The 27,007-nt window shown below is 47.4% G+C and overlaps 1 protein-coding gene across 1 annotated transcript in view; it reads left to right on the plus strand.

Moving 5' to 3' along the window:
- The window catches only part of HIPK3 (homeodomain interacting protein kinase 3), a 191,560-nt gene that overhangs the window by 115,348 nt on the left and 49,205 nt on the right, over positions 1-27,007 (plus strand). The window contains exon 3 of the mRNA XM_073658122.1: positions 22,435-22,558. Within this exon, the coding sequence (XP_073514223.1) occupies positions 22,435-22,558 (124 nt within the window). The remainder of the gene's footprint in view (positions 1-22,434; positions 22,559-27,007) is intronic.

Consider the following 27,007-nt stretch of genomic DNA (forward strand, 5'->3'; position numbering starts at 1 on the left):
CCATGTACAGGAGGCCCCTCCTGCTCTGTATCCCCTCTTATATGCAGTGACAGTGTAATGAGGCTTTGGTAGGGGGCTATGTCTGTCACTGGTGTGGTACAGTGTACAGCACCATGTACAGGAGGCCCCTCCTGCTCTGTATCCCCTCTTATATACAGTGACAGTATAATGAGGCTTTGGTAGGGGGCTATGTCTATGTCACTGGTGTGGTACAGTGTACAGCACCATGTACAAGAGGCCCCTCCTGCTCTGTATCCCCTCTTATATACAGTGACAGTATAATGAGGCTTTGGTAGGGGGCAATGTCTGTCACTGGTGTGGTACAGTGTACAGCACCATGTACAGGAGGCCCCTCCTGCTCTGTATCCCCTCTTATATACAGTGACAGTATAATGAGGCTTTGGTAGGGGGCTATGTCTATGTCACTGGTGTGGTACAGTGTACAGCACCATGTACAGGAGGCCCCTCCTGCTCTGTATCCCCTCTTATATACAGTGACAGTGTAATGAGGCTTTGGTAGGGGGCTATGTCTATGTCACTGGTGTGGTACAGTGTACAGCACCATGTACAGGAGGCCCCTCCTGCTCTGTATCCCCTCTTATATACAGTGACAGTATAATGAGGCTTTGGTAGGGGGCTATGTCTATGTCACTGGTGTGGTACAGTGTACAGCACCATGTACAGGAGGCCCCTCCTGCTCTGTATCCCCTCTTATATACAGTGACAGTATAATGAGGCTTTGGTAGGGGGCTATGTCACTGGTATGGTACAGTGTACAGCACCAAGTACAGGAGGCCCCTCCTGCTCTGTATCTCCTCTTATATACAGTGACAGTATAATGAGGCTTTGGTAGGGGGCTATGTCTGTCACTGTGTGGTACAGTGTACAGCACCATGTACAGGAGGCCCCTCCTGCTTTGTATCTCCTCTTATATACAGTGACAGTATAATGAGGCTTTGGTAGGGGGCTATGTCTGTCACTGGTATGGTACAGTGTACAGCACCATGTACAGGAGGCCCCTCCTGCTCTGTATCCCCTCTTATATACAGTGACAGTATAATGAGGCTTTGGTAGGGGGCTATGTCTGTCACTGGTGTGGCACAGTGTACAGCACCATGTACAGGAGGCCCCTCCTGCTCTGTATCCCCTCTTATATACAGTGACAGTATAATGAGGCTTTGGTAGGGGGCTATGTCTATGTCACTGGTGTGGTACAGTGTACAGCACCATGTACAAGAGGCCCCTCCTGCTCTGTATCCCCTCTTATATACAGTGACAGTATAATGAGGCTTTGGTAGGGGGCAATGTCTGTCACTGGTGTGGTACAGTGTACAGCACCATGTACAGGAGGCCCCTCCTGCTCTGTATCCCCTCTTATATACAGTGACAGTATAATGAGGCTTTGGTAGGGGGCTATGTCTATGTCACTGGTGTGGTACAGTGTACAGCACCATGTACAGGAGGCCCCTCCTGCTCTGTATCCCCTCTTATATACAGTGACAGTGTAATGAGGCTTTGGTAGGGGGCTATGTCTATGTCACTGGTGTGGTACAGTGTACAGCACCATGTACAGGAGGCCCCTCCTGCTCTGTATCCCCTCTTATATACAGTGACAGTATAATGAGGCTTTGGTAGGGGGCTATGTCTATGTCACTGGTGTGGTACAGTGTACAGCACCATGTACAGGAGGCCCCTCCTGCTCTGTATCCCCTCTTATATACAGTGACAGTATAATGAGGCTTTGGTAGGGGGCTATGTCACTGGTATGGTACAGTGTACAGCACCAAGTACAGGAGGCCCCTCCTGCTCTGTATCTCCTCTTATATACAGTGACAGTATAATGAGGCTTTGGTAGGGGGCTATGTCTGTCACTGTGTGGTACAGTGTACAGCACCATGTACAGGAGGCCCCTCCTGCTCTGTATCTCCTCTTATATACAGTGACAGTGTAATGTGGCTTTGGTAGGGGGCTATGTCTATGTCACTGGTGTGGTACAGTGTACAGCACCATGTACAGGAGGCCCCTCCTGCTCTGTATCTCCTCTTATATACAGTGACAGTATAATGAGGCTTTGGTAGGGGGCTATGTCTGTCACTGTGTGGTACAGTGTACAGCACCATGTACAGGAGGCCCCTCCTGCTCTGTATCTCCTCTTATATACAGTGACAGTATAATGAGGCTTTGGTAGGGGGCTATGTCTGTCACTGGTATGGTACAGTGTACAGCACCATGTACAGGAGGCCCCTCCTGCTCTGTATCCCCTCTTATATACAGTGACAGTGTGATGAGGCTTTGGTAGGGGGCTATGTCTATGTCACTGGTGTGGTACAGTGTACAGCACCATGTACAGGAGGCCCCTCCTGCCTGTATCTCCTCTTATATACTGTGACAGTGTAATGAGGCTTTGGTAGGGGGCTATGTCTGTGTCACTGGTGTGGTACAGTGTACAGCACCATGTACAGGAGGCCCCTCCTGCTCTGTATCCCCTCTTATATACAGTGACAGTATAATGAGGCTTTGGTAGGGGGCTATGTCTGTCACTGGTGTGGTACAGTGTACAGCACCATGTACAGGAGGCCCCTCCTGCTCTGTATCCCATCTTATATGCAGTGACAGTGTAATGAGGCTTTGGTAGGGGGCTATGTCTGTCACTGGTGTGGTACAGTGTACAGCACCATGTACAGGAGGCCCCTCCTGCTTTGTATCTCCTCTTATATACAGTGACAGTATAATGAGGCTTTGGTAGGGGGCTATGTCTGTCACTGGTATGGTACAGTGTACAGCACCATGTACAGGAGGCCCCTCCTGCTCTGTATCCCCTCTTATATACAGTGACAGTATAATGAGGCTTTGGTAGGGGGCTATGTCTGTCACTGGTGTGGCACAGTGTACAGCACCATGTACAGGAGGCCCCTCCTGCTCTGTATCCCCTCTTATATACAGTGACAGTATAATGAGGCTTTGGTAGGGGGCTATGTCTATGTCACTGGTGTGGTACAGTGTACAGCACCATGTACAAGAGGCCCCTCCTGCTCTGTATCCCCTCTTATATACAGTGACAGTATAATGAGGCTTTGGTAGGGGGCAATGTCTGTCACTGGTGTGGTACAGTGTACAGCACCATGTACAGGAGGCCCCTCCTGCTCTGTATCCCCTCTTATATACAGTGACAGTATAATGAGGCTTTGGTAGGGGGCTATGTCTATGTCACTGGTGTGGTACAGTGTACAGCACCATGTACAGGAGGCCCCTCCTGCTCTGTATCCCCTCTTATATACAGTGACAGTGTAATGAGGCTTTGGTAGGGGGCTATGTCTATGTCACTGGTGTGGTACAGTGTACAGCACCATGTACAGGAGGCCCCTCCTGCTCTGTATCCCCTCTTATATACAGTGACAGTATAATGAGGCTTTGGTAGGGGGCTATGTCTATGTCACTGGTGTGGTACAGTGTACAGCACCATGTACAGGAGGCCCCTCCTGCTCTGTATCCCCTCTTATATACAGTGACAGTATAATGAGGCTTTGGTAGGGGGCTATGTCACTGGTATGGTACAGTGTACAGCACCAAGTACAGGAGGCCCCTCCTGCTCTGTATCTCCTCTTATATACAGTGACAGTATAATGAGGCTTTGGTAGGGGGCTATGTCTGTCAGTGTGTGGTACAGTGTACAGCACCATGTACAGGAGGCCCCTCCTGCTCTGTATCTCCTCTTATATACAGTGACAGTGTAATGTGGCTTTGGTAGGGGGCTATGTCTATGTCACTGGTGTGGTACAGTGTACAGCACCATGTACAGGAGGCCCCTCCTGCTCTGTATCTCCTCTTATATACAGTGACAGTATAATGAGGCTTTGGTAGGGGGCTATGTCTGTCACTGTGTGGTACAGTGTACAGCACCATGTACAGGAGGCCCCTCCTGCTCTGTATCTCCTCTTATATACAGTGACAGTATAATGAGGCTTTGGTAGGGGGCTATGTCTGTCACTGGTATGGTACAGTGTACAGCACCATGTACAGGAGGCCCCTCCTGCTCTGTATCCCCTCTTATATACAGTGACAGTGTGATGAGGCTTTGGTAGGGGGCTATGTCTATGTCACTGGTGTGGTACAGTGTACAGCACCATGTACAGGAGGCCCCTCCTGCCTGTATCTCCTCTTATATACTGTGACAGTGTAATGAGGCTTTGGTAGGGGGCTATGTCTGTGTCACTGGTGTGGTACAGTGTACAGCACCATGTACAGGAGGCCCCTCCTGCTCTGTATCCCCTCTTATATACAGTGACAGTATAATGAGGCTTTGGTAGGGGGCTATGTCTGTCACTGGTGTGGTACAGTGTACAGCACCATGTACAGGAGGCCCCTCCTGCTCTGTATCCCCTCTTATATGCAGTGACAGTGTAATGAGGCTTTGGTAGGGGGCTATGTCTGTCACTGGTGTGGTACAGTGTACAGCACCATGTACAGGAGGCCCCTCCTGCTTTGTATCTCCTCTTATATACAGTGACAGTATAATGAGGCTTTGGTAGGGGGCTATGTCTGTCACTGGTATGGTACAGTGTACAGCACCATGTACAGGAGGCCCCTCCTGCTCTGTATCCCCTCTTATATACAGTGACAGTATAATGAGGCTTTGGTAGGGGGCTATGTCTGTCACTGGTGTGGCACAGTGTACAGCACCATGTACAGGAGGCCCCTCCTGCTCTGTATCCCCTCTTATATACAGTGACAGTATAATGAGGCTTTGGTAGGGGGCTATGTCTGTCACTGGTGTGGCACAGTGTACAGCACCATGTACAGGAGGCCCCTCCTGCTCTGTATCCCCTCTTATATGCAGTGACAGTGTAATGAGGCTTTGGTAGGGGGCTATGTCTATGTCACTGGTGTGGTACAGTGTACAACACCATGTACAGGAGGCCCCTCCTGCTCTGTATCTCCTCTTATATACAGTGACAGTATAATGAGGCTTTGGTAGGGGGCTATGTCTATGTCACTGGTGTGGTACAGTGTACAGCACCATGTACAGGAGACCCCTCCTGCTCTGTATCCCCTCTTATATACAGTGACAGTGTAATGAGGCTTTGGTAGAGGGCTATGTCTATGTCACTGGTGTGGTACAGTGTACAGCACCATGTACAGGAGGCCCCTCCTGCTCTGTATCTCCTCTTATATACAGTGACAGTATAATGAGGCTTTGGTAGGGGGCTATGTCTATGTCACTGGTGTGGTACAGTGTACAGCACCATGTACAGGAGGCCCCTCCTGCTCTGTATCCCCTCTTATATACAGTGACAGTATAATGAGGCTTTGGTAGGGGGCTATGTCTATGTCACTGGTGTGGTACAGTGTACAGCACCATGTACAGGAGGCCCCTCCTGCTCTGTATCCCCTCTTATATGCAGTGACAGTGTAATGAGGCTTTGGTAGGGGGCTATGTCTGTCACTGGTGTGGTACAGTGTACAGCACCATGTACAGGAGGCCCCTCCTGCTTTGTATCTCCTCTTATATACAGTGACAGTATAATGAGGCTTTGGTAGGGGGCTATGTCTGTCACTGGTATGGTACAGTGTACAGCACCATGTACAGGAGGCCCCTCCTGCTCTGTATCCCCTCTTATATACAGTGACAGTATAATGAGGCTTTGGTAGGGGGCTATGTCTGTCACTGGTGTGGCACAGTGTACAGCACCATGTACAGGAGGCCCCTCCTGCTCTGTATCCCCTCTTATATACAGTGACAGTATAATGAGGCTTTGGTAGGGGGCTATGTCTATGTCACTGGTGTGGTACAGTGTACAGCACCATGTACAAGAGGCCCCTCCTGCTCTGTATCCCCTCTTATATACAGTGACAGTATAATGAGGCTTTGGTAGGGGGCAATGTCTGTCACTGGTGTGGTACAGTGTACAGCACCATGTACAGGAGGCCCCTCCTGCTCTGTATCCCCTCTTATATACAGTGACAGTATAATGAGGCTTTGGTAGGGGGCTATGTCTATGTCACTGGTGTGGTACAGTGTACAGCACCATGTACAGGAGGCCCCTCCTGCTCTGTATCCCCTCTTATATACAGTGACAGTGTAATGAGGCTTTGGTAGGGGGCTATGTCTATGTCACTGGTGTGGTACAGTGTACAGCACCATGTACAGGAGGCCCCTCCTGCTCTGTATCCCCTCTTATATACAGTGACAGTATAATGAGGCTTTGGTAGGGGGCTATGTCTATGTCACTGGTGTGGTACAGTGTACAGCACCATGTACAGGAGGCCCCTCCTGCTCTGTATCCCCTCTTATATACAGTGACAGTATAATGAGGCTTTGGTAGGGGGCTATGTCTATGTCACTGGTGTGGTACAGTGTACAGCACCATGTACAGGAGGCCCCTCCTGCTCTGTATCCCCTCTTATATACAGTGACAGTATAATGAGGCTTTGGTAGGGGGCTATGTCACTGGTATGGTACAGTGTACAGCACCAAGTACAGGAGGCCCCTCCTGCTCTGTATCTCCTCTTATATACAGTGACAGTATAATGAGGCTTTGGTAGGGGGCTATGTCTGTCACTGTGTGGTACAGTGTACAGCACCATGTACAGGAGGCCCCTCCTGCTCTGTATCTCCTCTTATATACAGTGACAGTGTAATGTGGCTTTGGTAGGGGGCTATGTCTATGTCACTGGTGTGGTACAGTGTACAGCACCATGTACAGGAGGCCCCTCCTGCTCTGTATCTCCTCTTATATACAGTGACAGTATAATGAGGCTTTGGTAGGGGGCTATGTCTGTCACTGTGTGGTACAGTGTACAGCACCATGTACAGGAGGCCCCTCCTGCTCTGTATCTCCTCTTATATACAGTGACAGTATAATGAGGCTTTGGTAGGGGGCTATGTCTGTCACTGGTATGGTACAGTGTACAGCACCATGTACAGGAGGCCCCTCCTGCTCTGTATCCCCTCTTATATACAGTGACAGTGTGATGAGGCTTTGGTAGGGGGCTATGTCTATGTCACTGGTGTGGTACAGTGTACAGCACCATGTACAGGAGGCCCCTCCTGCCTGTATCTCCTCTTATATACTGTGACAGTGTAATGAGGCTTTGGTAGGGGGCTATGTCTGTGTCACTGGTGTGGTACAGTGTACAGCACCATGTACAGGAGGCCCCTCCTGCTCTGTATCCCCTCTTATATACAGTGACAGTATAATGAGGCTTTGGTAGGGGGCTATGTCTGTCACTGGTGTGGTACAGTGTACAGCACCATGTACAGGAGGCCCCTCCTGCTCTGTATCTCCTCTTATATACAGTGACAGTATAATGAGGCTTTGGTAGGGGGCTATGTCTGTCACTGGTGTGGTACAGTGTACAGCACCATGTACAGGAGGCCCCTCCTGCTCTGTATCCCCTCTTATATACAGTGACAGTATAATGTGGCTTTGGTAGGGGGCTATGTCTGTCACTGGTGTGGTACAGTGTACAGCACCATGTACAGGAGGCCCCTCCTGCTCTGTATCCCCTCTTATATACAGTGACAGTGTAATGAGGCTTTGGTAGGGGGCTATGTCTATGTCACTGGTGTGGTACAGTGTACAGCACCATGTACAGGAGGCCCCTCCTGCTCTGTATCCCCTCTTATATGCAGTGACAGTGTAATGAGGCTTTGGTAGGGGGCTATGTCTATGTCACTGGTGTGGTACAGTGTACAACACCATGTACAGGAGGCCCCTCCTGCTCTGTATCTCCTCTTATATACAGTGACAGTATAATGAGGCTTTGGTAGGGGGCTATGTCTATGTCACTGGTGTGGTACAGTGTACAGCACCATGTACAGGAGGCCCCTCCTGCTCTGTATCCCCTCTTATATACAGTGACAGTGTGATGAGACTTTGGTAGGGGGCTATGTCTATGTCACTGGTGTGGTACAGTGTACAGCACCATGTACTGGAGGCCCCTCCTGCCTGTATCTCCTCTTATATACTGTGACAGTGTAATGAGGCTTTGGTAGGGGGCTATGTCTATGTCACTGGTGTGGTACAGTGTACAGCACCATGTACAGGAGGCCCCTCCTGCTCTGTATCCCCTCTTATATACAGTGACAGTGTAATGTGGCTTTGGTAGGGGGCTATGTCTGTCACTGGTGTGGTACAGTGTACAGCACCATGTACAGGAGGCCCCTCCTGCTCTGTATCCCCTCTTATATACAGTGACAGTGTAATGAGGCTTTGGTAGAGGGCTATGTCTGTCACTGGTTTGGCACAGTGTACAGCACCATGTACAGGAGGCCCCTCCTGCTCTGTATCCCCTCTTGTATACAGTGACAGTGTAATGTGGCTTTGGTAGGGGGCTATGTCTATGTCACTGGTGTGGTACAGTGTACAGCACCATGTACAGGAGACCCCTCCTGCTCTGTATCCCCTCTTATATACAGTGACAGTGTAATGAGGCTTTGGTAGAGGGCTATGTCTATGTCACTGGTGTGGTACAGTGTACAGCACCATGTACAGGAGGCCCCTCCTGCTCTGTATCTCCTCTTATATACAGTGACAGTATAATGAGGCTTTGGTAGGGGGCTATGTCTATGTCACTGGTGTGGTACAGTGTACAGCACCATGTACAGGAGGCCCCTCCTGCTCTGTATCCCCTCTTATATACAGTGACAGTATAATGAGGCTTTGGTAGGGGGCTATGTCTATGTCACTGGTGTGGTACAGTGTACAGCACCATGTACAGGAGGCCCCTCCTGCTCTGTATCCCCTCTTATATGCAGTGACAGTGTAATGAGGCTTTGGTAGGGGGCTATGTCTGTCACTGGTGTGGTACAGTGTACAGCACCATGTACAGGAGGCCCCTCCTGCTTTGTATCTCCTCTTATATACAGTGACAGTATAATGAGGCTTTGGTAGGGGGCTATGTCTGTCACTGGTATGGTACAGTGTACAGCACCATGTACAGGAGGCCCCTCCTGCTCTGTATCCCCTCTTATATACAGTGACAGTATAATGAGGCTTTGGTAGGGGGCTATGTCTGTCACTGGTGTGGCACAGTGTACAGCACCATGTACAGGAGGCCCCTCCTGCTCTGTATCCCCTCTTATATACAGTGACAGTATAATGAGGCTTTGGTAGGGGGCTATGTCTTTGTCACTGGTGTGGTACAGTGTACAGCACCATGTACAAGAGGCCCCTCCTGCTCTGTATCCCCTCTTATATACAGTGACAGTATAATGAGGCTTTGGTAGGGGGCAATGTCTGTCACTGGTGTGGTACAGTGTACAGCACCATGTACAGGAGGCCCCTACTGCTCTGTATCCCCTCTTATATACAGTGACAGTATAATGAGGCTTTGGTAGGGGGCTATGTCTATGTCACTGGTGTGGTACAGTGTACAGCACCATGTACAGGAGGCCCCTCCTGCTCTGTATCCCCTCTTATATACAGTGACAGTGTAATGAGGCTTTGGTAGGGGGCTATGTCTATGTCACTGGTGTGGTACAGTGTACAGCACCATGTACAGGAGGCCCCTCCTGCTCTGTATCCCCTCTTATATACAGTGACAGTATAATGAGGCTTTGGTAGGGGGCTATGTCTATGTCACTGGTGTGGTACAGTGTACAGCACCATGTACAGGAGGCCCCTCCTGCTCTGTATCCCCTCTTATATACAGTGACAGTATAATGAGGCTTTGGTAGGGGGCTATGTCACTGGTATGGTACAGTGTACAGCACCAAGTACAGGAGGCCCCTCCTGCTCTGTATCTCCTCTTATATACAGTGACAGTATAATGAGGCTTTGGTAGGGGGCTATGTCTGTCACTGTGTGGTACAGTGTACAGCACCATGTACAGGAGGCCCCTCCTGCTCTGTATCTCCTCTTATATACAGTGACAGTGTAATGTGGCTTTGGTAGGGGGCTATGTCTATGTCACTGGTGTGGTACAGTGTACAGCACCATGTACAGGAGGCCCCTCCTCCTCTGTATCTCCTCTTATATACAGTGACAGTATAATGAGGCTTTGGTAGGGGGCTATGTCTGTCACTGTGTGGTACAGTGTTCAGCACCATGTACAGGAGGCCCCTCCTGCTCTGTATCTCCTCTTATATACAGTGACAGTATAATGAGGCTTTGGTAGGGGGCTATGTCTGTCACTGGTATGGTACAGTGTACAGCACCATGTACAGGAGGCCCCTACTGCTCTGTATCCCCTCTTATATACAGTGACAGTATAATGAGGCTTTGGTAGGGGGCTATGTCTATGTCACTGGTGTGGTACAGTGTACAGCACCATGTACAGGAGGCCCCTCCTGCTCTGTATCCCCTCTTATATACAGTGACAGTGTAATGAGGCTTTGGTAGGGGGCTATGTCTATGTCACTGGTGTGGTACAGTGTACAGCACCATGTACAGGAGGCCCCTCCTGCTCTGTATCCCCTCTTATATACAGTGACAGTATAATGAGGCTTTGGTAGGGGGCTATGTCTATGTCACTGGTGTGGTACAGTGTACAGCACCATGTACAGGAGGCCCCTCCTGCTCTGTATCCCCTCTTATATACAGTGACAGTATAATGAGGCTTTGGTAGGGGGCTATGTCACTGGTATGGTACAGTGTACAGCACCAAGTACAGGAGGCCCCTCCTGCTCTGTATCTCCTCTTATATACAGTGACAGTATAATGAGGCTTTGGTAGGGGGCTATGTCTGTCACTGTGTGGTACAGTGTACAGCACCATGTACAGGAGGCCCCTCCTGCTCTGTATCTCCTCTTATATACAGTGACAGTGTAATGTGGCTTTGGTAGGGGGCTATGTCTATGTCACTGGTGTGGTACAGTGTACAGCACCATGTACAGGAGGCCCCTCCTCCTCTGTATCTCCTCTTATATACAGTGACAGTATAATGAGGCTTTGGTAGGGGGCTATGTCTGTCACTGTGTGGTACAGTGTTCAGCACCATGTACAGGAGGCCCCTCCTGCTCTGTATCTCCTCTTATATACAGTGACAGTATAATGAGGCTTTGGTAGGGGGCTATGTCTGTCACTGGTATGGTACAGTGTACAGCACCATGTACAGGAGGCCCCTCCTGCTCTGTATCTCCTCTTATATACAGTGACAGTATAATGAGGCTTTGGTAGGGGGCTATGTCTATGTCACTGGTGTGGTACAGTGTACAGCAGCATGTACAGGAGGCCCCTCCTGCTCTGTATCCCCTCTTATATACAGTGACAGTGTGATGAGGCTTTGGTAGGGGGCTATGTCTATGTCACTGGTGTGGTACAGTGTACAGCACCATGTACAGGAGGCCCCTCCTGCCTGTATCTCCTCTTATATACTGTGACAGTGTAATGAGGCTTTGGTAGGGGGCTATGTCTGTGTCACTGGTGTGGTACAGTGTACAGCACCATGTACAGGAGGCCCCTCCTGCTCTGTATCCCCTCTTATATACAGTGACAGTATAATGAGGCTTTGGTAGGGGGCTATGTCTGTCACTGGTGTGGTACAGTGTACAGCACCATGTACAGGAGGCCCCTCCTGCTCTGTATCTCCTCTTATATACAGTGACAGTATAATGAGGCTTTGGTAGGGGGCTATGTCTATGTCACTGGTGTGGTACAGTGTACAGCACCATGTACAGGAGGCCCCTCCTGCTCTGTATCCCCTCTTATATACAGTGACAGTATAATGTGGCTTTGGTAGGGGGCTATGTCTGTCACTGGTGTGGTACAGTGTACAGCACCATGTACAGGAGGCCCCTCCTGCTCTGTATCCCCTCTTATATACAGTGACAGTGTAATGAGGCTTTGGTAGGGGGCTATGTCTATGTCACTGGTGTGGTACAGTGTACAGCACCATGTACAGGAGGCCCCTCCTGCTCTGTATCCCCTCTTATATGCAGTGACAGTGTAATGAGGCTTTGGTAGGGGGCTATGTCTATGTCACTGGTGTGGTACAGTGTACAACACCATGTACAGGAGGCCCCTCCTGCTTTGTATCTCCTCTTATATACAGTGACAGTATAATGAGGCTTTGGTAGGGGGCTATGTCTGTCACTGGTGTGGTACAGTGTACAGCACCATGTACAGGAGGCCCCTCCTGCTCTGTATCCCCTCTTATATACAGTGACAGTGTGATGAGGCTTTGGTAGGGGGCTATGTCTATGTCACTGGTGTGGTACAGTGTACAGCACCATGTACTGGAGGCCCCTCCTGCTCTGTATCTCCTCTTATATACAGTGACAGTATAATGAGGCTTTGATAGGGGGCTATGTCTGTCACTGTGTGGTACAGTGTACAGCACCATGTACAGGAGGCCCCTCCTGCTCTGTATCTCCTCTTATATACAGTGACAGTATAATGAGGCTTTGGTAGGGGGCTATGTCACTGGTATGGTACAGTGTACAGCACCAAGTACAGGAGGCCCCTCCTGCTCTGTATCCCCTCTTATATACAGTGACAGTGTAATGAGGCTTTGGTAGGGGGCTATGTCTATGTCACTGGTGTGGTACAGTGTACAGCACCATGTACAGGAGGCCCCTCCTGCTCTGTATCCCCTCTTATATACAGTGACAGTATAATGAGGCTTTGGTAGGGGGCTATGTCTATGTCACTGGTGTGGTACAGTGTACAGCACCATGTACAGGAGGCCCCTCCTGCTCTGTATCCCCTCTTATATACAGTGACAGTATAATGAGGCTTTGGTAGGGGGCTATGTCACTGGTATGGTACAGTGTACAGCACCAAGTACAGGAGGCCCCTCCTGCTCTGTATCTCCTCTTATATACAGTGACAGTATAATGAGGCTTTGGTAGGGGGCTATGTCTGTCACTGTGTGGTACAGTGTACAGCACCATGTACAGGAGGCCCCTCCTGCTCTGTATCTCCTCTTATATACAGTGACAGTGTAATGTGGCTTTGGTAGGGGGCTATGTCTATGTCACTGGTGTGGTACAGTGTACAGCACCATGTACAGGAGGCCCCTCCTGCTCTGTATCTCCTCTTATATACAGTGACAGTATAATGAGGCTTTGGTAGGGGGCTATGTCTGTCACTGTGTGGTACAGTGTACAGCACCATGTACAGGAGGCCCCTCCTGCTCTGTATCTCCTCTTATATACAGTGACAGTATAATGAGGCTTTGGTAGGGGGCTATGTCTGTCACTGGTATGGTACAGTGTACAGCACCATGTACAGGAGGCCCCTCCTGCTCTGTATCCCCTCTTATATACAGTGACAGTGTAATGAGGCTTTGGTAGGGGGCTATGTCCATGTCACTGGTGTGGTACAGTGTACAGCACCATGTACAGGAGGCTCCTCCTGCTCTGTATCTCCTCTTATATACAGTGACAGTATAATGAGGCTTTGGTAGGGGGCTATGTCTATGTCACTGGTGTGGTACAGTGTACAGCACCATGTACAGGAGGCCCCTCCTGCTCTGTATCCCCTCTTATATACAGTGACAGTATAATGAGGCTTTGGTAGGGGGCTATGTCTATGTCACTGGTGTGGTACAGTGTACAGCACCATGTACAGGAGGCCCCTCCTGCTCTGTATCCCCTCTTATATACAGTGACAGTGTGATGAGGCTTTGGTAGGGGGCTATGTCTATGTCACTGGTGTGGTACAGTGTACAGCACCATGTACAGGAGGCCCCTCCTGCCTGTATCTCCTCTTATATACTGTGACAGTGTAATGATGCATTGGTAGGGGGCTATGTCTGTGTCACTGGTGTGGTACAGTGTACAGCACCATGTACAGGAGGCCCCTCCTGCTCTGTATCCCCTCTTATATACAGTGACAGTATAATGAGGCTTTGGTAGGGGGCTATGTCTGTCACTGGTGTGGTACAGTGTACAGCACCATGTACAGGAGGCCCCTCCTGCTCTGTATCTCCTCTTATATACAGTGACAGTATAATGAGGCTTTGGTAGGGGGCTATGTCTGTCACTGGTGTGGTACAGTGTACAGCACCATGTACAGGAGGCCCCTCCTGCTCTGTATCCCCTCTTATATACAGTGACAGTATAATGTGGCTTTGGTAGGGGGCTATGTCTGTCACTGGTGTGGTACAGTGTACAGCACCATGTACAGGAGGCCCCTCCTGCTCTGTATCCCCTCTTATATACAGTGACAGTGTAATGAGGCTTTGGTAGGGGGCTATGTCTATGTCACTGGTGTGGTACAGTGTACAGCACCATGTACAGGAGGCCCCTCCTGCTCTGTATCCCCTCTTATATGCAGTGACAGTGTAATGAGGCTTTGGTAGGGGGCTATGTCTATGTCACTGGTGTGGTACAGTGTACAACACCATGTACAGGAGGCCCCTCCTGCTTTGTATCTCCTCTTATATACAGTGACAGTATAATGAGGCTTTGGTAGGGGGCTATGTCTATGTCACTGGTGTGGTACAGTGTACAGCACCATGTACAGGAGGCCCCTCCTGCTCTGTATCCCCTCTTATATACAGTGACAGTGTGATGAGGCTTTGGTAGGGGGCTATGTCTATGTCACTGGTGTGGTACAGTGTACAGCACCATGTACTGGAGGCCCCTCCTGCTCTGTATCTCCTCTTATATACAGTGACAGTATAATGAGGCTTTGATAGGGGGCTATGTCTGTCACTGTGTGGTACAGTGTACAGCACCATGTACAGGAGGCCCCTCCTGCTCTGTATCTCCTCTTATATACAGTGACAGTATAATGAGGCTTTGGTAGGGGGCTATGTCACTGGTATGGTACAGTGTACAGCACCAAGTACAGGAGGCCCCTCCTGCTCTGTATCTCCTCTTATATACAGTGACAGTATAATGAGGCTTTGATAGGGGGCTATGTCTGTCACTGTGTGGTACAGTGTACAGCACCATGTACAGGAGGCCCCTCCTGCTCTGTATCTCCTCTTATATACAGTGACAGTATAATGAGGCTTTGGTAGGGGGCTATGTCTATGTCACTGGTGTGGTACAGTGTACAGCACCATGTACAGGAGGCCCCTCCTGCTCTGTATCTCCTCTTATATACAGTGACAGTATAATGAGGCTTTGGTAGGGGGCTATGTCTGTCACTGGTGTGGTACAGTGTACAGCACCATGTACAGGAGGCCCCTCCTGCTCTGTATCTCCTCTTATATACAGTGACAGTATAATGAGGCTTTGGTAGGGGGCTATGTCTATGTCACTGGTGTGGTACAGTGTACAGCACCATGTACAGGAGGCCCCTCCTGCTCTGTATCTCCTCTTATATACAGTGACAGTGTAATGTGGCTTTGGTAAGGGGCTATGTCTATGTCACTGGTGTGGTACAGTGTACAGCACCATGTACAGGAGGCCCCTCCTGCTCTGTATCTCCTCTTATATACAGTGACAGTTTAATGAGGCTTTGGTAGGGGGCTATGTCTGTCACTGTGTGGTACAGTGTACAGCACCATGTACAGGAGGCCCCTCCTGCTCTGTATCTCCTCTTATATACAGTGACAGTGTAATGAGGCTTTGGTAGGGGGCTATGTCTATGTCACTGGTGTGGTACAGTGTACAGCACCATGTACAGGAGGCCCCTCCTGCTCTGTATCTCCTCTTATATACAGTGACAGTATAATGTGGCTTTGGTAGGGGGCTATGTCTGTCACTGGTGTGGTACAGTGTACAGCACCATGTACAGGAGGCCCCTCCTGCTCTGTATCTCCTCTTATATACAGTGACATTGTAATGAGGCTTTGGTAGGGGGCTATGTCTGTCACTGTGTGGTACAGTGTATTGCACCATGTCTGTTTCCCCTCCTATATACAGTTACAGAATGTAACAAATGGCAGAGAAGCCAGCTGGCTCAGTTTTGACTTTTACACTTGCCTTTTTTCCTGTGGAGCAGAGAACCCTCCTAATGTTATCACAACTGGTTAACAAATCACTAATGCACAGAGGCACATTAACTCATTGTGTTATTTTCATTTTGTAATGGCCCAGGCTTACATATTTATAGCTGGGAGAGAGCGGATACTCCCATGTCCAACCCACTTTGCAGGAAAACAAATGAACAGTCTAAACTTAAACTATGATCTTCCCATTCAGACCTGCGGCCTGGTAAACAGTGATCAGGTTCTGTGATATGAGGGCCCTGCCATGTGCTCTGCTGCACGGAAACCGCTCCTCAGGAATAATAATAATAATCTTTTTTTTTTATATAGCTCTAACATATTCCACAGCTCTTTACATACATTATCGTCGCTGTCCCCATCGGGGCTCACAATCTAGATTCCCTATCAGTATATCTTTGGAGTGTGGAAGGAAACCGGAGAACCTGGAGGAAATCCACGCAAACACGGGGAGAACATACAAACTCCTTGCAGATGTTGTCCTTGGTGGGATTTGAACCCAGGACCCCAGCACTGCAAGGCTGCCGTGCTAACCACTGAGCCACCATGCCGTGGAATCAGGGGGCACCATTGAGATATTCAGCTCTTTATATATTTACAAATCATGTTGTGGAAAATCCCAATATCTGAAGCTTTTTCTCCACTTGTAGCCACTAACTTACATCATTTGTTTTGCCAAATAAAATTGATTCAATGGTGATGCGAATCTGCCAGTGTGATTGTACAGTTGCTAATATTCACACAATGCAGAACATCTTCTTTGCCACTACTAACCAACAACTGCATTGTTATTAGATAAAGAAGATGCCACCTATTGGGCTTTTTGCGTGAAAACTGGTGCAGATAAAACTACAAATGCAATGACCCCAGTTACATTACAGTCCTCATGTTTGGTGAGGAGCAGAGATCTTATTTTGTAGTGACCATCTTTGTGTAGTCTTTATGGTTTGGGTTTAAAAAAAAAAAAAAAAATGAAGCCTTTTGAACAGAGGTTGACATTTTGCTAGAGAAATCTGGAAAGTAAAGCTGCAGTTGTGATGGTATATTCTGGTCAGTGTAGGTGAAGTTTGGGGAATTTCAGGGCACAGGAGAGTAGACAGGCTTTCTTGTTGAATGCCGTGAATCCACTTGGAAATGTTTGTGTGCTGCAGGTAGTTGGACTTTGCGCATTAGATGACACACCACATCCTGAGCGAGAACACAACCTTCCCGCTCTGACGATGCTGCACAGCACGGAAACACTCATTGCATGTAAAATGGAACCCGCACAGAAATATGTCATGGTTTGTAAAAACGTGTAATAACAAGGCAAACTACATAGTAGATATAAGGAAATGTCTGTGAAAGCGCACTCCTAATTTAGGGGTGTTGGTAACATTGACCTTTATTGCTTTAGTTCTACAACTGTGTACCATCTTTATTAAATTGTTGGACAATATAGCTCTTGGTTCTATAGCTTAGTTACATAGCACAACGGACCACATCTAGGTGATCAATCATTTGTGACCCTTTTCTTGGACTATATCCATGTATTTAATCACTACAACACAAACAAATGTGGAACGCTTTATGCATAAACCATGCCCATGTTACACGTGGTCGTCCTTTTACTGGGTTTGCGGGTCACTCCATGTCAAGTGAACGAATGATTTTTTCCTCTATTTTTAATTCTTTTGAGATTTTGTTCTCTGGTAATAGTGTGTTAGAGAATGCAAAATGTGAAGGAAAAATAAATAAATGAATAAAATAAATAATATAATATATATATGTATGTTTTACCCTCACCTTGTTTTGTCGGAGTAGCGTTATGCCCACGGAAGACCCCTGATCTTCACAGCACCCCTCATCCCCAATCCTGCAATGTATGACACCCCTCATCCTCAATTCCCCCTCTCCACCACCACCGCCACTATCCACCACCGGAATGTATATATCCTAGTATAAGCCGAGGGGGGCATTTTCAGCACAAAAAATAAAAATGTGCTGGAAAAAGTCGTCTTATACTTGAGTATATACGGTAATCAGAAAAGAACCGATCAGTAGAAGCTGTGTTGTTAATGGCAGAGCAAGAGTAAATCAGACTCACCTCAACATTAAGCTCTTTATGTAGTAAGATGAATGAGCTATGGTGCATCCTTGCCTGTGTCTGGCCTCATGCACACAGTGGTCGGACACTTTCTCCTCTAGATTTTCTATCCACTGATGCCTCTCGCTACCCTAAATCTCCTGAAAGTGTAGCAATCAGCTTCTGAGAGTTTGCTACGCTTCCCGGAGTATTAGTGCTGCAAGTAGCATCATAAGAAAGACCTGGAGGAGAGAACGTGCCCGATCACTGTGTGCACGCAGCCAGGCACAGGCAGTGCTCATGCGCATATACGACTGCAGCATTCAGACAGTTCTTGCTGTAGGAAGCGAGCACTGTCAATGGGGGATGGGCCCCAATATGCAAATGAGGAGGCATAATGTTTACCAAACTCTTGCCATCATAGCCCCCTCAGTTATTTTCTCTGCCACTGTACCTCACTCATTTAAAATGCATTTTGAGGTGACCAACTCCATTTGTCATTTGGAGGCCATTTTTCTCATCATACAGCAAATAATTTGGTCTTTAGTGGTGTTCATTATTCAGCCTTCCCTGACCCAATATTCTTTCTCTGGTTGCTTGTGTTTTGCCATTTGCTTTTACACCCACAGGCGTGACTTATATGCTGATCTCCGTTATATGAATTACACAACAGCCAAGTACTGCGGTAAAGTCCGATAGCTTGGATTGTAGCTTAGCCCACAAGTGTCAGAGTACAGCTGTCTCTGATCACCCTTACTACAGTTCAGCTGTCTCTGATCACCCTTAATACAGCTCAGTTACTACAGCTCGGCTGTCCCTGATCACCCTTACCGCAGCTCGGCTGTCCCTGATCACCCTTACCGCAGCTCGGCTGTCCCTGATCACCCTTACCGCAGCTCGGCTGTCCCTGATCACCCTTACCGCAGCTCGGCTGTCCCTGATCACCCTTACCGCAGCTCGGCTGTCCCTGATCACCCTTACCGCAGCTCGGCTGTCCCTGATCACCCTTACCGCAGCTCGGCTGTCCCTGATCACCCTTACCGCAGCTCGGCTGTCCCTTATATGACAGCTCCCCAGTGGACTGTCTACTCCCTGTCTTTAAGGAACACAACCTATAGAACAAAGCCATGGAAGTGAAGCTGCTGATATCCATCAAAAGTGTATCAAAGTGTCTCTGTAAGTTCCCAGATCTGAGGTGTGAGTGATTATCATGGGGGCTGGAAACTTGTGTGCAATCCAATTAAAAACATTAAGGTGGCCACACACATTACTTTGTGGACCAAACCCAGGGGTGCCTGACTTTCCTCTAGGGCAAGGTGTCTATAAATGCCTAGCCATTTTGTTAGCAATTAGCCCTCAACAGGATTGTCTAGCAGTGGCCTAATATTTCTCCACACGTGCACACTTGGCCAAGCAGCCATATGTATGGAATTTTGGCAGGGATATGGCATCTATCTGAAGTGCTTGGCCAGTTTTGCTGCCAGGACAGGCTGGAGGAGTGTCGTAGTGCAGTAACCGCTGGAGGGTAGAGCTGAGCAAACAGATTTGCCTAGTCCTGCGGCCACAGACCAGGAGCTCCTCCTAGTTGCGGCATCCCAAGCACCTCCTCTACTGGGTAGGATCCTCAACTTCATGTATTGTGCAGCAACATAAATGATGGCACCCTAAGCCTACTAGTCAGAAGGGGCGTCAGGGATGCTGGAGGTGGTAAGAGGTTTATAGCGCTCTTGTCTGGGGGCCACGGACTACAGACATGGATGCTGGACAGAAGTTCTGCAAATCTTTTTGTTCAACTCTACTGGAAAGCCATAGGTTGGCAAACGTATTCAGATATAGATATAGAGATCATGGTTTCTCTATCAAGTATCCATATGGCCCATTGCAAAAGTTGGAATAGGGCCCCACTCCATTTTCACCAACTTGAGTACAAAATCTGAAAAGCTTAGAATTATTTTAGTCTTCTTATAACACAGGGATAATGTACGTAGTGTTGTCACAGAGCAGGAAAAATGCCCTCAGTGATGTCACAGAATAGGGATAAGACTACATTCACACATCCGTTTGTTTTCAAATTTTTCTTCCGTGTCATCCGTTTTGCATACTTTTTTTCATCTGATTATAATAACTCTAGGGACATAAACTGTCTGAATTAACTATTAGCAATGGATCCATCAGTAGAAGAAACATGGATTGAACTCTGAAGTAAAAGTCTGTCTTCTGTTTTTCATCCATCGTAACGGATCTCCATAGACCTTTATTGGCTGAGTCTGATCAGCAAAACGGCTGAGAATAGGACGTGTTCTGAATCTTGTGGGTCTGGCACGGATCTGTTTGTAAAACTGCTGTGGATGGATCAGTGAAACTCTCTGGCTCTGTCTGCTGTTTGTTTAATCAGTGGATCTCACATCAGTAATACACAGCAATGTAAACCGAGGCGTTGCGGAATGTATTATCCCTGTGCTGTGATATCACTATGTATAATTCCACTTTCAGTAGATAATCCCTGTACACTGACATCATAGAATATGTGGAAGGGACCTCCAGATTCCTCGTGTCCAGCCCCCTGCTCAATGCAAGATTCACTAAACCTCTCAATAGATATAATGTGCACAAAAAGTGTCAGAATTTAGATGATACCACGGCGCAGGAGAAAAATGTCACGTGAACGTATGGTTAACATTGAAAAGAAAACGTGGCACTCTTCCGCCTCAGTCCATGCAGCAGGCGTACGTCACTGCTCTGATATTGCTGTAATGTTCCTTTAACCATTGTGTAAGTGAACATTTTCTTTAATGAATAACTTAACGTTCTTTTTGATTTTTCATACTTAGCAGTCACTTGAATTGCATGCAGATGGTGGGAGTCTGGCTCCTGAGACCCCCAGGGTCATGCCGTAGACCTCTGAGAAGTGTGCAGCTTGGGAGGCAGGAGCACACAGACTGGTGTACGGATTTTGTAGAAAGCATATGATTTCTATTGAATCCGCACCCTACTCTGTGCGCAATCAGACGCAATTCTCGGGGTCTACTGTGTGAATGGTGGGGTCTCAGGCCTGGGATCCCTAACCATCTGTAGGCAGCTCAAGCGCTAGCTAAACATAAAATTGCTGTTAGAAAGGTTAGTTACTCTCCAGTCCTCATGTCTTCGGTGTGATTATCTTATTATTTTTGTATGTCTTCATTTCACTCTACAATTAATAGACATTAATTGGATAAAACTGAGAAACCTTTCTAATCAAATGCAGCACATCGGTTTAACAAAGAGGGATTTATCAATGTAGTCAACTTTTGGCCCTTGGATGTAAGCCGATCCCCTGAGCAGATGACTTGCATGTTACCATGTCTGATATTGTGAGGAGGGAAGAAACAGCCTTCTGTTTTATTAATGGTCTGGTTACATTACACAAACAGCGCTGTGTGCTATGGTTACAGAATTAGTCACTCCACACCCTGGTCTACCTGAAGTCGCCCCGTCCTCTGCCGCTTCCTCTTCTACGCTAACATTTTACCATGTCTCTGCTTGCACACTGTGCTCTTGTTGGCTGTCTGCAAATTCCTTGTCCTTGTGTTCTGTGTGAACAGGCTTCTCAGAATTCCCATTGTACAAAGTAATCACTTCCACTTCCAGCTCGGAAACATGCATGGTATGTGTTGATTCAGTGCAGCTGGAATCTGGGTGCAAAGGGTTAAAAAATTGTAATGTCTTGTCCATCCTCCTCCTTTCCATAAGGTCACAGGGAGAGCAGATTATTATTATTATTATTATTTATTATTATAGCGCCATTTATTCCATGGCGCTTTACATGTGATAGGGATTTGCTTTCCTTTCTCTTGGTCTCACTATTACCCATCCAGTTGATAAAGTAATGGATTCAGCAAGTGAATAGTGGATGCCAGTGCAATGCCATTGCCGTTATTGGATATTTAGCGCTCCTCCTGTCCCTGCAAATATTTCTCTGGTGCTGATCAAATATGGTTGCCTGCTAATCTGACCTAAGAGATCCTCTTCAGTAGACTGCTTGAGATTCTGGCCTGTGGGCTCCAAGCAGTGCTGATACTGATGATGGGCCAGGTGTAGGGCCTGTGTGTAAGCCGGACATGCAGGAACCCCAGGGATAGGCGTCGTGCACTGCCCCTACAAGCCCTGCACGAGGCATAGCCCACTGACGGTACAGGGCAGCTTGCTTCTTCACTGAGCGCAGCACAGTTATTGGTCCAGTGCAGGTTACGGCGCACAGGAATAACATGAAATATATCATATATAAATCATTTGTGTAAGTGTTACTGGAATTATCACACTTGAACATGTATGAACAGAAATCTCATTGTTGTATATTAGCAATCGGATATTTATCCTATAGGGGGCTAGTTACTGTGCGCAAATTGCCCTTTACCCCCCATAATTAGTCATCTAGGAATATAAGGTTATTTAGTGGGCTGTCTGCTGTACATATATTGCTATTATTCGTGCCTTCCTCATTCTTGTATGTGTCTTACCATTTTTCTTTGTTCTGTCTACTTCAGGGCTCCGGAGATTATTTTGGGGTTACCGTTTTGTGAAGCCATAGACATGTGGTCGCTGGGCTGCGTGATTGCGGAGCTTTTCCTAGGATGGCCGTTGTACCCAGGATCATTGGAGTATGACCAGGTAAGGGAAACATCTGCTAGTAAGGGCTGATCTGTATCTGTGTAATATTACAGGTGACCGGCCCAGAAACCATTCACCAACGTCTTTTTCTTTGCTTTTGCCTTTTAATTCAGACAGATTTGTTTACTGTAAAAAGGCGCAGCTGCCTCATGTCTTCAGTGGAGCACGTCAGGCAATTGCTATTGCATTAATCCAAGAATAATTAGGCACAGTGTTTTATTTGTATACTTCTAGGTACATGGCCTCGGCAGCCCTGTTTGTGCACTACTTTGCATGACTATGTAATAAACAATCTGGAAATAGCATTCTCAAGAGAAGACTGTGCTCCTCCGGAGAGCTGGCAATCGTTACCCGCTAAATAAAGCCATGAGCGGTGACTGCTGCTGCTGCTCCCGTTACAACTTGTAGAAAGCTCTGTAAACAGCATTAAGGGTAACATCTCATGTATCATAATCTATATGTACATACACAGTTATCCTGGGCTTCTGAGGTGAATTCCCATGCTGCAGATTGTTGAAGACATTTCTGCAACTGAAAATCTGTTCCATACATCTGAATGGGGTTGTTTTAGATGAATGGCACAGTTGCATAATTTTGCACAACAAATCCAGCAGCAGCATGTGAATATCCCCTAAAGGGTGCATGCTCACCCCCTAAACCAGCGGTGGGGAATCTCAGGCCTACAGGCCTTTTACGGCCCTCAATGACCTTTTATCACGCCCCCGAGCAGATTCCCGGGGACCGCAGTGCTTGGGCCGGCAGCTGTGCACACGCAATGTTCACTGCTGAATGCTGAGGTGCATACAATGAAAGATTGTCAGCGTCAGGACGTACTTTGTGGGCAGAGTTATCACGTGATTTGTACGGCCCCCGAAGGATGGTGTAAAAATCCAAATGGCCCTTAGCAGAAAAAACGTTCCCCGACCCCACCCTCACGTCTGCGCGCACACCCCCTCAAGGCTACGCGCACACCCCCTCAAGACAACATGCCAGCATGAGAGTAGCGACACAAAGCACCAAAACTGTAGGAAAACAGTCAGTGTGGCAGGGAGACGGCGTGCGTACCACATTTGCTCCGCTCACAATTGCAACGTCACAAAGCCAGTGTCTCGCAGCAGCTATTTTTTCAGGCATAATTTTTTTCCACTTAATAATTTGATCAAATTGCCTTTTTTTCCAAAAAATGTTTTCTGGTTTCACACCTGTCTTGCATTGGTGGCCTAACACCTTGCATTGTTCATGCTTGCATGAAACGCAGCAAAAAAGCCAGTAAAACCTGCATTTTGTCTGTACCTTTTTTTAATGCGAAGAGATCAGGTTTTGGCTGCAGCAAAAAAGCAACATGTGAACATAGTCTTTATGGCCTATTGCTGAGCATTCTGCGCACTTATTAAATGCGACCAGTCTGTCTAAACAGAGTATTAAACGACCGCTAATCTGCAACATTATCGGTCAACATTTGTTTAGCACAGCTCATTGGTAAGTGTTACTAGTCCTTCACTCCACTCTCCCTATGAGAACACGGGCGTCTGGCTGAGCCCGACCTGCATGTGTATTGGGGGTGTGATGAGTAATATTTGGCTCGCAGCTGTCTGAGATTTATGGCTGGTTTCGAACACATGATATGACTGCTTTCCTTGCTGACACACTTATGTATGACACTTATGTATTAGCAGCATACATGTTTATTGTACAGTGGCGACCAAAAATGTAGCATTTTTTTTTTTTAAAAAGTGTGATTCCTTCTGTCTGGTTGTTGTGATGCCATTTTCCTGTTGATTTTAGTAAACCAGAAGCAAATGGTTGTCAGCTATAAGGACGAAAATTGTGTTTGACATTGTTTTATCCCTTTATGTTAGTTTTCAACATTTGCTGGGCCAAGTGGTTTGCATATTTTGTCATGGGTATTTTTTTTTTTGTGTGTGTGTTTTTAGGTTAAATAATGGCAAATACAAAGCCAAATTTATCCCCAGATGTCAGGAAGCTTATTATTCTGAGAGTGAAGTCAGGCAAAATCAGAATCAAGCGTCACGTATATTAAAGAAAGAAAAAGAAGGTTATGGAACAGCTGACAAACCTAGAAGTGGATTACCACAGAAAACTTCCTCCAGAGTTGATCTCATTATTAAGAAAAAGTCCGTATACGATGTCCATAAAAGTGCTGTACAGATCTCGCACTAAATGAACGAAGAATATGGGGTCAAAGTGAGTCACCAAACTGTGGTGCGACGGCTAAGAGCAGTAGGGTTGAATGCACGAGTTCCAGTCAAGAAGCCTTTCATCTCTGCAAAGAACTGGAAGGTCCGACTTGAGTTTGCCAAAGAGCACAGCCAATGGAAAGAGACTGATTGGTCTAAGGTGTTGTGGTCTGATGAATCCAAGTTCAATCTGTTTGTTAGTGATGGCAAGCACTATATATACCACCCAATTGTAAAACATAATGATGTAAGGTACCAAACACCTACAGTGAAATATGGTGGAGGCAATGTCATGGTTTGGGGCTGCTTTTCTGCATCTGCCATTGGCCCTCTGCATAGAATTGATGAAAATATGAATGCTACCATGTACAAGGATATACTGGAGAATGTAATACTGCCACATGGTAAAACCACAGTAGGCAGGAGATGGAAATTCCAGCAAGACAATGATCCTGAGCACACATCCAATTTAGTCAAAAATTGGTTAGCAAAGAAAAATATTCGTCTGTTGCAATGGTCAATCCAATCACCTGATCAAAACCCTATAGAGCACCTTTGGGATGAGTTATGGTGATGAGTTGGGGCCCGTCCCCATAGCAATAAAGATTAATTGTTTGCAGATTTGCAAATGGAATGGAGCAAGATCCCTCAAGATGTTTTGAACACCCTATTTGCTTCACTGCCCCGTCGGTGTGGTGCAGTAATTAAAGCAAGAGGTTATGCTACAAAATACGAAGTATTTTACGGACTATAAGATGCACCTAGGTTTTAGAGGAGGTAAATAGAAAAAAAAATGGAAGCAAAAAATGTGGTCATGATGCCCTGTTATGGGGGAGGGGGTCTGCTACTGACACTGTTATAAGGGTAATGTCCCCCAATTCTGTACTAATATCCCCCATCCAGGTATATATGCCCCCCCCCCTTTCCTGTTATACGTGGTCCCCATCCTCATCCTGGTATGTATGGTACCCCTCGTCCTCATCCTGCTATGCATGGCACCCCTCATCCTCATCCTGCTATGCATAGCACCCCTCATCCTCATCCTGCTATGCATGGCACCCCTCATCCTCATCCTGCTATGCATGGCACCCCTTATCCCCATCCTGGTATGCATGGCATCCCTCATCCCCAATCCTGGTACACGTGGCTCCCCTCATCCCCAATCCTGATACGCGTGGCTCCCCTCATCCCCAATCCTGGTACGCGTGGCACCCCTCATCCCCATCCTGGTATGCATGGCATCCCTGATCCTTGTATGCATGGCATCCCCACACAATAAAATGAAGGATTCTCTCACCTTCCCTCTGCTTCAGCGATGCGTCCTGTTCTGCTGCCAGCAGATGATCTCACAGTGTGACCCGCGCATGACGTCACTGCCATGCGCCCTCAAGCGGTGAGATGAGCTGCCGGAATATACACTGCTCCCCACGCCGGGACTATGAGCGTGGGGAGTAGTGACTGTTCATTCTCCTTAATAGTGGGTGCACACTATAGCCGCGGCTCCTGCAGCGGCTGGGTGATCGCGTGTGCCTGCTATTAAAGAGCATGAATGTTCACTACCCCCCACACCCATGGGAATGGGAAGTAGTGAATATTCATGCTCTTTAATAGCAGGCACACGTGACCGCTTAGCCGCTGCAGGACCTAGTGTCTGCTGCTGACACTGTGCGCGCTATTAAGGAGAATGAATATTCAGTGATCCACATGCCCATGGCGTGGGGAGCAGTTAATATTCTTTTCTTTAGCAGCTGGCACAGTGTTGGCTGCAGCAGGCGGCTCCTACTTCCTGTGCCCAGCTCCTCCCCTCCCATCCACAGCCACAGTATAATATAGTACATTCGGACTATAAGACGCACCCCCCACTTTCCTCCAAAATTTTGGAGGAAAAAAGTGGGTCTTATTGTCCAAAAAATACGGTACTCTTTGTTGTGATCAATACATAGTATATGCAAAACTTTTAGCAGTCAGTTTTCTTTAATTAAATGACCATACCTATATTCGAAAATTCAAAAGCATTTTGGTTAAAATTAAGGTCTTGCAAGATAACTTCATGCACTTTCAAATCATCACCAGGGAAATTGTGTCACAATAACCAGACAGAAGTAATCACACTTTAAAAAAAAAAAAAAAAAGCAAAACTTTTGGTCCCCACTGTAGATCTAGGGAAAATATTTATTCTTGTACCGTGTTAGCCAGTAGATAGAAAAATATTTAGATTTGAGAGTCCTCAGTGGTTGATACCTTTTAATGG

The sequence above is a fragment of the Phyllobates terribilis genome, unplaced genomic scaffold (assembly GCF_046119375.1).
Source record: "Phyllobates terribilis strain yellow unplaced genomic scaffold, ASM4611937v1 Scaffold_13__5_contigs__length_258822181, whole genome shotgun sequence".
In the NCBI taxonomy this organism is placed as follows: Eukaryota; Metazoa; Chordata; class Amphibia; order Anura; family Dendrobatidae; genus Phyllobates; species Phyllobates terribilis.